Source organism: Podarcis melisellensis (genome assembly GCF_964234715.1).
Source record: "Podarcis melisellensis genome assembly, chromosome: 12".
NCBI lineage: Eukaryota > Metazoa > Chordata > Lepidosauria > Squamata > Lacertidae > Podarcis > Podarcis melisellensis.
In genome coordinates, this window is record NC_138544.1 from 18474134 (window position 1) to 18487162 (window position 13029).

The window sequence follows — 13029 nt, forward strand, 5'->3', positions numbered from 1 at the left end:
CTGGTGAGTTCGGACTGGGGGAAAAAAAGCCCTGGCTAAAAGCATTTGTTACTGAAACATTTAAGATTGCATTGCCTTGTAGACATATGGTCCTGGGCTCCCTGTTTCTCTTCAGACAGCCTTCAAACTTCTAGGTCCATGCAAGGATGATCTAAGGTATCTATACAACTGCCAGTATTGGGAGAATTAGTGTGCACAGTGACATTCTAAATCAAAACCAAAAAACATTAACGAAAGGTTTTCCACCTCAACCATTGCAAGTAAAGCTTCCAAGCACTGCTCTCATGGGGCCTAGACCAAGTTCTCAAACTTGGGGGGGGGGCACCACCCCCTTGGTTCCATGAGCTACTCCCCAGCGCCCCCTACCTTATAAAAAAGAATATTATTTTAAATAGTGGTTTGCACTACCCACTGAGGAACATCACACAATAAAAATCAACACAGTAAAAAATCAATTGCACACTTATTCAAAACCTAATTAAAACTAGTTTAATTTCCTCACAAACTTGATCCGGTGATACCAGCTTTTCTAACTGTTATAGTCATTTGCACCTCCAGCTGCTGCCCCCATGCCTCTGAGTGCCTCCCTAGGTAATCCCACCATCCCGCAGGGGGTGGCACCCGCCCCATTTGGGAACCACTGGCTTCAACTTTTAAAAGTCAAAATACAAATGGAAACGTGTTTTGAAAAGTCAAAATACTTTTGAAGCATGTCATTTTTCAACACTTAGGCTGTGTACACACTCCCATTTACTCTGTACCCAAGGCACTCTGTGTCAGGAGTGTGTGCAGGAGCCAGGCCCTGTGACCGGTAGGGCTTCGCAGGACCGGGGCTTTCCTAAGTTTGTTCTCAAGAGGCAAGGTGCAGCTGCACAGGTGAGGCCGATTGGTAACTCACAGCACCTGGTGGCAAGAGCCGGGAAGGGATAGAAGGTCAGCATTTCCCTTTGGCTCTTTGCCACAGCAACACACTTTCTGCCTTGCTGCATTTGGCTTTTTGACTCCTGGCTTCCTGACCCTTGCTTCTTGACTCCTGGCTCTCTGACCCTTGGCTTCCTGACTCCTGGCTTCTGGACTCTTGTTCCTGCTCTCACCCCACCGTCTTGCCCCTGGTCCTGATGTCCTCCGCCAGGACTTTGACCGCCCATAAACTGGACTTTGACACTCCGACTGATAGTTTGGGAAGTAGTTTACCCACAACATTAGACACAATCTGGTGGTGTTGTTTTTTAATGAATTACTGTTCTGATGTGTTTTTCTCCAGCCCAGCTTCGATCCAAATTGAGAAAAATAACAACCTGGTTGCATTTTACACCAGTAATGTGTTGTCATGAATGAGCCACCTCCCAGGGAAGGGTTGCTGCCAGCGGAAGACAGCAGCAAGGAACAGAGAGGGTTAACTGCCATGCAGGATAAGCATCAGCTTGTGCCAACTCCACCGCCCCTTGGAATGCCGACCTACCGATAAGGGAATGGCGGGGAGCCAGCTAGAATGCAGTCAAAGCTCTCCGGAAGGAAGAATTAAGAGACAGCCTCTCGGAGAATGGGGAAGAGTAGGGTGCTGACGCACTCAGTCTGAGGTCTCCACGAATGGGAGGGCTCCAAGATAGGAAGTAAAAAAGATGTGTGAAGCGAAAGTTCAGTTGCTTCTAGTCTCACCGGAAGCAGGCTTCAGAAGGGTCATCATGACTGATGATGGCAGGGGCTGTGTTAGGGCCATCCGGAGTTGTCTGTTTGGTTTGACAATAAAACATCCTTTTTAATTACGCTCGCTGTGTTATCAAGCCAGGGACTGGACTCCTGACATGTGCACACAACCTTAGTTAGCAATTCTGCCTTAGGAATCACATTCACAGATGATGTTGTGAACCCAGAAGTTTTGTTAAGATCTCATGCACAAATAGGATCAATGACATGATTTTATTATTATTTTATTCTGGGTTGGTAAAGGCTTCAAAAGGAATAGATGTGGGAAAGTTATTAATTATGCCCTCATTTGGCCTTTAGCCTTGAATACTACATTAAAAAATAATCAAAGGGCCAGTAATAGCACGGATCGCAACAAAGGGGACAACATATGTACCCAGCACACAAACACTTTATTAAATTGTTTTTGCTTTCCTAAACTTCTGAAATAAATGTCCCTGTAACAAACAAATAAAAAGGGGAATAACGTTAGTCCAAGCCAACCTCAGCCAAAATGACAACACTTTGGAAGGAAATCAGTTTTTCCATGCTGTAGAATCACTTAAGATTACAAATTGGTCCTGTGCATGTTTACTTGGAAGTAAGGTCCAATGGATTGAATTAGACTTTATTTACATATAAATTCATCTAGAATTGTAGCTTTAGGAGACATTTCCAAGCTTGGTGTCATCTAACAAGGTTGAGCAGCTGGTTAGCTTCCCATTCACCTCTCTGCGTTTGGGAAAATCAGAGTGACCCACAACAATTATGCAGGCTTTCCCAGTATTGCTTTTTTATTTTTTTACCCACTTCAGTTTCTGGTGCAATCCGTTGTCTTCAACTTACATACAAGTCTTACTAAAATGAATGGTGTTGCTTCAGAGTAATACTTGATGAATAATGCTGTTACCCCAAGCCAAGGCTTTCTATTAACATCCTTTTAACTCCCATTATTATTAAACTCTGAGTTAAATACAGTTTAGTATTTTTTTTAACAGACCCAGAGAAATCAATGGGATGGAATCTAAACTTAAGTCAACTTTAGCACAGACCCACTAAAATCAATGGGATTAAGTTGGAATACATGACTAATTTAAGCATGCCTATCTCTGAATCGAACCCTACGTATTCTGTATAGCTGTCCAAACCATGAAGCTGTTCAAATAAGTGAAGCTAACTTTTTAAGTATACGCACCATACAAAAGTAACTATTTGCTCTTTGCAAGGAATGCTCTGCATCCTCGTTGCGTGTGTGCATGGTCCTCCCTGAACATGCAACTTTATACTGTGTAGGAGCATACACAGAATAGAAAAGGGTAATTATTTTAATAAACCGAATGAACTACACTGTTTGTTTGCAAGCTTTCTATTTATTTATTTTTTTAAAAAACCCCAAGCACAAATGTTAAGAGCAAAAATTAAAATAAATTGTGTTGTTAGATCTCCATAGTTGGTTCAATTAACATAATCTTCCTGAAAAATCACCTTTATTTCAGAACAGCTAACGCACGCAAAATCCTAATTATTTTAATTCCCTTAATTGCTCCAAATAACTATGCCTAATGAAAGACCCGTTTGCCCTTTGAATACTTGTAATTAAAAAAAACAAAAACAAAACTAGAATTATGATAGCAAAAGTAGTCATCCTTTTGTGTGTCTATCAAGGCGGATACATGCTAATTACAAGAGAAGACGTCATTCACAACCTCTTCAGTTTGATATAGTAATGTATGCACAACAATTATGTGCACACATAATGCAGTAATGCACACTTTTTAAAGAAATGACATTGTGATGAAATGTGTATTACTTGATTTAAGGTATTTTCTTGACAGTACAAGCATACAAATAAGGAATTTCCAAGAAAGTTATTTACAGTACAAAGGATTCAAGCTAGTGTGTTTTCAATATACATGTGCGCCACCTTGTGGTGAAATACATATTTTAAAAGATCATCTTAAAATTTGATTGCAAGGAATCTGAGGGAAGAAAGAACCTAACTTAAGGGTAGGAAACTTGTGCCTCCTCCCCAAGTTCATACAAAAGGCCTGTCCCGTCCCCCCAACAAAAATTCTGGCTACACCCATGGCAAGGTGGATGCTGAACTTTCTCCCTCAAATTGTTCTTTCCTCACATTGTTTCTCTTCCATATTTTATCCCCTAAGAGGAGTTACATCTGGTCTCAGACATCCATTGGGACAAAAACAGCTAAAGATAGTCTTCCTATCCAAATGTGTTAGTAGAAGCTGCACTGCCTTTCAGAACACTGTGTTCACCTCTGGTAACTTAATTTCTAAAAGGATAACTGGAGAAGGTACAGAAAGTAGCAACTAAAATGATTAGGGAAATAAAGTAGTGGCTTTACAATGACAGAAAGCATGACTAAGGGGATACATGATATAGATTCATAAAATGTTGAAATAGGTAGAGAAATCATTCTCTCCCTAAATTTTAGCTTCCCAGCCCATCCAATAAAATTGCTCACTCGTTTCAATTAAAATAAGCAAAAGGAATCAACTTGTGCAAACCATAGCTAAGAAACAGTGATGGCTGCTAAATTAGATGGAAACTTAGTACAGAAAGTCATTGATCTGAAAGTCGATTAGCTGTGATAGTAAATAATAATAATAATAATAATAATAATAATAATAATAATAATAATAATAGAGGCTCCATATTCAGGCATCATACTTTTAATAACCAGATACTGGGGGAAATTACTGGAGATAGCCATCTCCATGGTTACTCAGCTTGCAAGCTTCCAAACATCTGACTTACTGTTTTAAACAGCATGTGCAACTAGATAGGCATTTGATGTAATCTAATAAAGCAATTCCTAGGGCTTAAAAAACCTCACTATAGCTCTTTCAAGATACCTCATTTGTGTATTCCAGCTTAACCATTTCAAACTCTAATCCATTATCCAATTAAGATGACATACAGATCTAAGCTGATTATGCAGTATATGTTTAAATCCTAGTTCTTAGGTTTTAACTGAACTGTATTTCAGGCTGTAAATGATTTTGGAATCAGAATGAAACTTCCTTTTAAAAATAAAAAGCTTTTCAAATATTCCACTTAGTAGAATTATCCTATTTTGTATTGATTATTCTATTCACATTGGGGTATTTTTCCTCTACAAAACTTATTTCTCACTCTGTGTGTGTGTGTGGGGGGGTGTTTATAACATATCAAAAAGATGAAACAAATATCTAGAAGTAGATATCTAAAAAAATGTCTTTTCAGCTTAAACAGGGTACTGCTATTTTTACAGGCAGATACAATCTGCTTACGTGACTAAACACTTCCAGAAACTGACTTAACTATTCAAGAAGTGCTTTCAAAGATTGCATTTTAAGGGAAATCCATGTTAAATGAGCTAATGGTACAAGGGAGCGTCAATTATGAGGCATCATTTATTATTTAACTGAAGTAAATTTGAGGTACAGGGACGTGGGTGGCGCTGTGGTCTAAACCATACAGCCTAGGGCTTGCCGATCGGAAGGTTGGTGGTTCAAATCCCCACGATGGGGTGAGCTCCCGTTGTTCGGTCTCAGCTCCTGCCAACCTAGCAGTTCAAAAGCATGTCAAAGTGCAAGTAGATAAATAGGTACCACTCCGGCGGGAAGGTAAACGGCATTTCCATGCACTGCTCTGGTTTCGCCAGAAGCTGCTAAGTCATACTGGCCACACGACCAAGAAAAACTGTCTGCAGACAAACGTCGGCTCCCTCAGCCAGTAAAGCGAGATGAGCGCCGCTACCCCAGAGTTGTTCGCAACTGGACTTAATTGTCAGGGGTCCTTTACCTTTTTTTAATTTGAGGTACCAATGCCACTGAAGTTTGCTAGGCTCAGCCTGGGAATAAACTTTGGGGGCTTGGCAATGCTTACTTCAAACAGGAGATGAGCATCAGAAGCCCACCACAATTTTTTTCACAGCTTGAATTACGATCTTTGGTTAATCCTGCTCTGAAGGGATACGCCCATGGAAGCTACTGCTGGAGTGCAACGGTCCCTAGCTGTAGTTGCTCTCAGTACTAGTTTATTTGGTGTGCAGTCTCAGAAACGTACTCCCTGCATATACCAGTGGCCTCCCTCCCTTCTACCTTGGCTGCTTTCTGAGACTGCAACCAGAAAACTGCTGCTGGCAGGAAGGGTTTATTATCTGAGCCTCATATTTAGTTGGAAACAGATTTAAGTACTTTTTAATCAGTGGAAAATTCACCAAACAGCTATACATCTATAGCACATGGATTCCAAACCAGAATTGATACATAGATCCCAACCCAGAAATTTCAAAGGCAACGTTATTTAAACTTCCTTTTACAAAGTGCAAATTATCTGGATTTATAAACAGGACAGAAATTCACCAAAAGTAATTGACTTGGCAGCCGTCACTGAGAATCTTTTGGGCAGGTTCCATCAGGAGAAAAGAGCAACTGATTTTTGAAAAGCAATTTCTAGATCATAATATTAAATATTCAAACTTTTATTTGGAACTTCAGAATAACTCAGGAACTTATAATTAAAATGCTTCAAACTAAAGCACAGATAAACTCTAAAATGCTATATGGGCCCCCGAATGGCAGCATCTCCCAGATGGATATTTTACATGCACATTCAAGTGTTATGATCTCACACCAGTGAATAGGGTAAGTGCAGTACAACTGACTTACCAGCACTGACAAAAAATAAAAAGATACCTGCATTTTCCTGGAGCTGTGACAACGAAAGCAGCAAACCCAAAAGCAGGCAAAAGTATTCAGATGTTATCAGAACCAGAAGCTGGAGTGGACTTAAAACATGGTACGTCAAGCCTTTAGTTAATATTTTTACTAGATCTAGTTAAGACAATTTTATTAAACTAAGCTTTCCTTAATGGAATGCATAGGATAACAATTTCTAAATATCTCTGAAAATTATTAATTGGTAATGTTTCTGGGTTTCACATTTTATCTCTGCCACCTCTATTTTTAAGACTAATCTACTTTATGCATATGCAATTATTCTGGCCAGTAATTAAAAGATATGAATGTTTACTTCTTGTTGTTTTCACTATAGTGTGCTTTATTATTATTTTGTGGTGTTTTCATATCTGTGAAGATAGTAAACCACTTGGGGATAAAGGAAAATATCAGGAACAGGCTAATTTCAGAAACCGACAAAGGAATTCACAATGTCAAGAAGCCTTTGGGTCAAGTGCAATTTGTGGTAATTATATCTGAGTTAATCTTAATAGCAGGCTTGTCTGCTTATAAAGTAGAGCCACTTCTTGATCAACAGAGCACCATCCTGTGTTTAGAAGCTGTTTGAATCATCTATGAACCCTACAACTAGGCTCTGTAACCACCCTCATTTTTGCCATCAAAATGTAGCACTATTGCTTGGATACATTTGAGGAGCCATACAGTTGTTTCAATAACTATTGCCTAACCTAAAACAGGCTTCCTCAACCTCAGTCCTCCAGATGTTTTTGGCCTACAACTCCCATGATCCCTAGCTAGCAGGACCAGTGGTCAGGGATGATGGGAATTGTAGTCTCAAAACATCTGGAGGGCCGAGGTTGAGGAAGCCTGGCTTAAAAAGTATAAAATAGTAAGTTGTTACCTGTGCTATTTATTCTGGAGCAATGATTACCCATTCAGCTAGAGTATTCCTTTAACGGTAGAAGTTTCCCCCCACCCATACCTAGCTGGCAGTTAAGTCATCTGTTTATTAGATGTTGAGACAGAATCACAACCATTTCCCTATAATACATAATCAAAAAAGCTCTCGCAAAGAAGAATGTCCTGAAAATAGGATACAGAGAGAAGTACACAGCAGAGGTCAAATGTTGTGCCAATATATATATATATATATATATATATATATATATATATATATATATTACTGTATTTATTAAGTAGTGGGTTGACAAAGCAGACGACACAGAGATTTCTCCAAGTGGTTCTTTATAGTAAGCTGGGACTGAACTGAACTGAACAGCTCAGCTGGCCTGCTTTTATAGGCAGCTGGCTGTCAACATTGTAACAACAACATCCCAGGATTTCCCGCCTAAATTAACTGATGTGGACCTGAGTGAAAACTATACCCAGGGTGAGTACTTCAATACATAACAGTATTCATATGCGGCTTTTGGAGTAGCTGCCTTAAAAAAGCCAGGAAACTTTTAAAAGCAGTGATAGCAAGCATTTTAGAATTGGGGTGTTTCAAGCGACAAAGCTGCAGCGCTATGGCAGCACAACTTGCATCTGCTGAAATTCCCTCTTCTACATAATTCTTAACGTGAACCTACATTTCCAGAGGTTGGGCATTCCTGTCCTAAAGGATGGCTTATGAATACACAAATGTGTGAAACCAATAGATCATTAGCCTGGTGCATGTTCCAAGAAAGGTTGAATAAAGACTGTAAGCTGGTGCAGCTGAAGCTAAGCCACATTTACTTCCTGCAAATAGAGCTATAAGATTATGGCCTTGAGTGGAGACAGTATGACAACAGCCAAATAAAGACTGACTGTGTATATCTGCTTTCAGGCTTTTCCGTCTCTCAGATAATGACATGGAAAAGGCCTGAGAACAGTCATCAGTCATTTCTTTAGTCAACAGTGACTGTCCTTGAATTTGGTAAGGGAAGAAGAAAGGAGTAGATTTGCAATGTCACATAAAAAGAAAACAGGCCAAGTAGAGAATGAAAGGAAGAAGAAAAAAATATGATGGAGTTTCAAAGATCAATCAGAGGACAGAAGAGCATTTATTGATAGGCAGGCATTTGAAGTGGAAATGGCAGAAATAAGAGGAGATTTAAGGGTGTTTTATCAAACTACTAAATGATTGGCAGGAGATTTAGCTACAGAAGAGTTCATACAATAAATAGGAAGAAACTTTACCCACACTAAAAGGAGCAAAAGAAAAGATTTGAGCAGCATTTTTATGTTGTACCAAAACTAACACTTAACTTTGATAACATAAAAAAGTGAATGGATCTTGACATTTGCTGTTTGAAAACCACTGCTGACAGCTGAATATTAAGGAGGTAAAAGAACATCACACCACAACCGCTCAACAGAAGTGAGTGGTGAAATCAACTTAACTGCTTTTCCAGCTGCACTGGCTCCCAGTGGAGTACAGGGTCAGATTTAAGATGCTGGTTTTGACCTTTAAAGCCCTTCATGGCCCAGGACCCTCGTACCTATGGGACCGCCTCTCCTGGTATGTCCCACAGAGAGCCTCAAGGTCCATAAAGAGCAACACCCCAGTGGTTCCGGGCCCTAAGGAAGTTAGATTAGTTCCAACCAGAGCCAGAGCCTGGGTGGAACGCTCTGCCTCATGAGACCAGGGCCCTGCAGGATCTGATTTCTTTCCGCAGGACCTGTAAGACAGAGTTATTCCGCTTGGCCTTTGGCTTGGAGCCAATTTGATTCCCTCCCCCTCTTTCTTTTTCCTTTTTCCTCCTGTGATGAGGCTGCATTTTAATATTTTAATGTTTCAATATTTTAATGTTGTATTTTAATCTTGTTTTTAAGTTGTATTCATTCAACTTGTTTTTAGCCACCCTGTGCCCAGCCTTGGCCGGGGAGGGCGGGGTATAAATAAAATTTATTATTATTATTATTATTATTAAAACCATTACAGTTTTTTCATCAGATTGAATGGGAAAGTGGTTACAATCAAAACTTCCCAACCGTGATGCAACTAACCACATAAATTGACTTGGGACTACAAAAATATATTGAAATATATTCTTCAAAACCCTCTCCAGCCACAGATGTGGACTTACAGCAGGTGATGTGGAAACATATCCAACTGTTCTAACACGTACAACAATGTGCAAATGAGGAAACAAACTGTATACACAGCCTCTGATCCTGAAGCTAACATATAGCCCTTGTGACTAGTAAAAACAAAATCCGTAAACGCTAGCATGTGTATGGAAAATCCATCTGTTGGTAGACAGCTAACTTGCTCAAAACTGTTAGTAAAGGTATGTTGACAGTTTAATTCATGCTTTACTTTATAGACGTTTAGACTGCTTTTTAGGCAAGATTGTTTCTCAAAATGGTTTACAGCCATATACAAATACAGTACATGTCCATAAAATCCACCAGCAACATTATTTTAAACAGTTTAATGTATCCAATTCCATCCCAAAAGCATTTAGACCAGCATACCGAAACAAAAAGTCACACACCTCACTCTGAAGAACAGCATCCAATATCTTAGGTTAAAAGGCTTTTATATAGTTATACTACTGTTGTTGTTAAACACATTATATTCTACAGTAAATAATAATACAGTGGTACCTCGGGTTAAGTACTTAATTCGTTCCGGAGGTCCGCTCTTAACCTGAAACTGTTCTTAACCTGAAGCACCAATTTAGCTAATGGGGCCTCCTGCCGCCGCCGCCAGCGGAGCACGATTTCTGTTCTCATCCTGAAGCAAAGTTGAAGCACTATTTCTGGGTTAGTGGAGTCTGTAACCTGAAGTGTTTGTAACCTGAAGCGTATGTAATCCAAAGCATATGTAATCCGAGGGAGCACTGTATACTGTTGTAATCCTGGCAAAAATTGTGCTTCAAAAATCAATCTGTGCATATCCTATCTTCCTTTTTTTGCCCACAGTTGCTGCCACAGCCCTCAATGATGGGGCATGAAAATCTTAATAACCTTTTTAACGCAATTTTCTTTAGATCAATTTAGAATTTGGTACATTTACAGACCCCATCAGGTCCGGCAGGCTTCACATTATTAGCTCGATATATGCCATTTACATAGATTTTTTAAAGGCTTATAATAGCAGAACCTTTTCCATGCAGAAATGTATGGAATTTTCAAAATAAATCTACAGCCACTAACCAGAACTGTGAATCTTGCAAGTTTGAATCTGTGTATTATTTAACAAATGGGTGAAGTCATCTCTGACAGTACCAACCATCCTTTGGAGAAATGGAGAAACCAAATTCATTTCTCCAGCTACTCCAAAGAGAGGATCATTGGAATTTTGGCCTAATAATTCATCAGCTGTCGGGGTACAAATGCCTAGAATAAAGCAAGCAATACATAAATAAATAAAAACCAGTTCTTTCAAAAATTACCTTGCTGACCATTCAAGTGGTAGGTGTAAGCTGCCGTACATTGGAATCTATAAGTCAGAGGTAATGGGTGTTCTGTATAACCCTAAATAATTTGTTGACAAATCTAAATTTTCATTCCCAACATTCTGCTTCTATGATGTGTTTTTTTGTTTTTGTTTTTTAGTTATGAGGGAAGTTCATACCTAGCAGATATGTATTATGTGGTTTTAAAGTTATGATCAATAAGGAAAAAAAATACAGTTTTAAAAGCTCCTACCTTAAATGAGCTAGAATAAATGCTAATATATTTTATAGCAGCCCAGCTCCTAGAATGGGGTTTTCCCAGGAATTCTACATGATGACTTTCAACATCTCCATCCGAGTCGTATGTTACATACTGTCCATTAGTAGGATCAGGACAAAGAATGGCAGGCCATCTTAAAATAAAATGTTTTCAAAAAATCAGTTTGGGGAAAGAAAAAGCATATAATACACATGCTCCCAAATATTTTTTTTAGTCAGAAACATCAATAACTGGCAACTTTACACACACACACACACACAGCAGCAGCACAGGGATCTTTAATAACTTGTCTTTCAAAATAAAGGCACATTGCAGAGCAATCCTATGTACTTGATGGGGATCTGCAGTACAGCATTCACAAATCCACAGCCTGCTAGTTTGGCATGGCCAGGCAGGAGCTGTGTGTACATGGATATTTTCATCCTGTTGCAAAAAAAGAAAACGAAATCCTAAAATAACCATGTCAGCTCCTCGACTGTCATAGTTAAAGGCTCACTTTGGGGGCATGTTAAGAGAATGAGGAATACTTTAGTCATCTAGGTCCAAGCCCATGCCTGACAAGCTGTTGGAATACCTCATTTTGGAGCCCACCAACAGTGCGAACAATGCTAGTGGTACATTTACACCCATGGAACTTTCCTCAGGTACATTGGGGAAGAACCTCCAGGGCTGACCTGCTGGCACAATGCCCTTTCTGCTGGTGAAGCAGCATTTCTGTCACATCCTATGACTCTTTAGCCAGCCTTATGGGGAGCTTAGGATCGCTCCCCTACTTGCTTTCCTTGTTCTTGTGCTTTCCTTGTTCTTCTAACATTTGCTTATCATGAACAATCTTTTTTTAAAACAAACAAACATGTTTTCCACTTTCTCCTATTTTTTTCTGAAGCATACTGTTTTGGTATACTTTTTAACTAGGCCTCCTGAGACAATATCAGAACAGAATAACTGGAGTAGAATGGAAAATTGTTTTATCCCCCATTTTTCAAGGCTAGAATTGTTTTTATGTCTTCTCAGACTACTGCATTCAAAATATATAGTGAATCTGTGTTACCTGCAATTACGGTAAATGTTAACTTTTTAAACCTTACCTTGGCCACCGGTACATTTTCACCAAAACTAAGCTTCCTAGAGGAAGCTTTGAATACACATATTTTAATCCATGTTTTTGAAACTGAGACTCCTCTGGAAAATGTTCTTCAGAAACAGAACAGTTGTTAAACCAAGGATCAGGATTCATATAACAATACCATGGTTCATTAGGAGCAATATGCGTTGCATCATCATGTGATAAGATTCTCCATTTTAAACAGCTGCTGTTCTCACACTGCACCCATACTTTATCGAAATAAAAATTATGCTCTGTTATAGAATCCATATAATATAGGATCTTCACTCTTACAGGTCACAGCTTGATGAATACTTGTGTCCTCTGAAATATAAAGAAAAGAACAGCATCAAATTAAAACAAATCCAAAAACCCAAAAACAAATAGCTACTATTAAACTCCATTAATCATAAAGCCCTAGCTAAGCTCTCAAAAGCAAGTGATAGTTGATGGAAACTGCAGAAAATTAGCACATATTGACCTATTTCCAGGGTAAACTAGAACATCTACTAGTCAAAACATTTATGAAGAAAAAATATGCAAAAGGGGTAAGGAAGGAGTAAACTTTAAGAGAACAAAGTAGATACCAAAATTAAATGCGAACAACCCTTCATCACTATACCATTCCTAGAAATGAAGACTGAATAATAAATGACTGTACCGACACCTTCCTTCCCTTAGCACAAGGATGAAAAGCCTGCAACCCTCCACAGGCTGTTGGTTGTTATAACAACCAGCTACTTACTGTTTTTGTGAAAAGTCATTTTGCATACGTATAAGCTCTAACTCAGTTGTCTAGTATTTGCATTATATTGCCATTTAACCCCAACCTTTACATTTTCCCTTCCTTTACAATCATGTTTT

General features: G+C 39.0%; 1 protein-coding gene across 2 annotated transcripts in view; it reads right to left on the minus strand.

Annotated features, from left to right (window-relative positions):
* ZCWPW2 (zinc finger CW-type and PWWP domain containing 2) overlaps positions 1-13029 on the minus strand; it is a 33542-nt gene that overhangs the window by 17594 nt on the left and 2919 nt on the right. For both annotated transcript variants that reach the window (XM_081883417.1, XM_081883416.1), the window contains 2 exons: positions 12149-12489; positions 11034-11193 (listed from right to left, as the gene is read on the minus strand). In XM_081883417.1, coding sequence (XP_081739543.1) covers positions 11034-11193; positions 12149-12435 — 447 coding nt within the window. In that variant the 5' untranslated portion in view covers positions 12436-12489. The remainder of the gene's footprint in view (positions 1-11033; positions 11194-12148; positions 12490-13029) is intronic.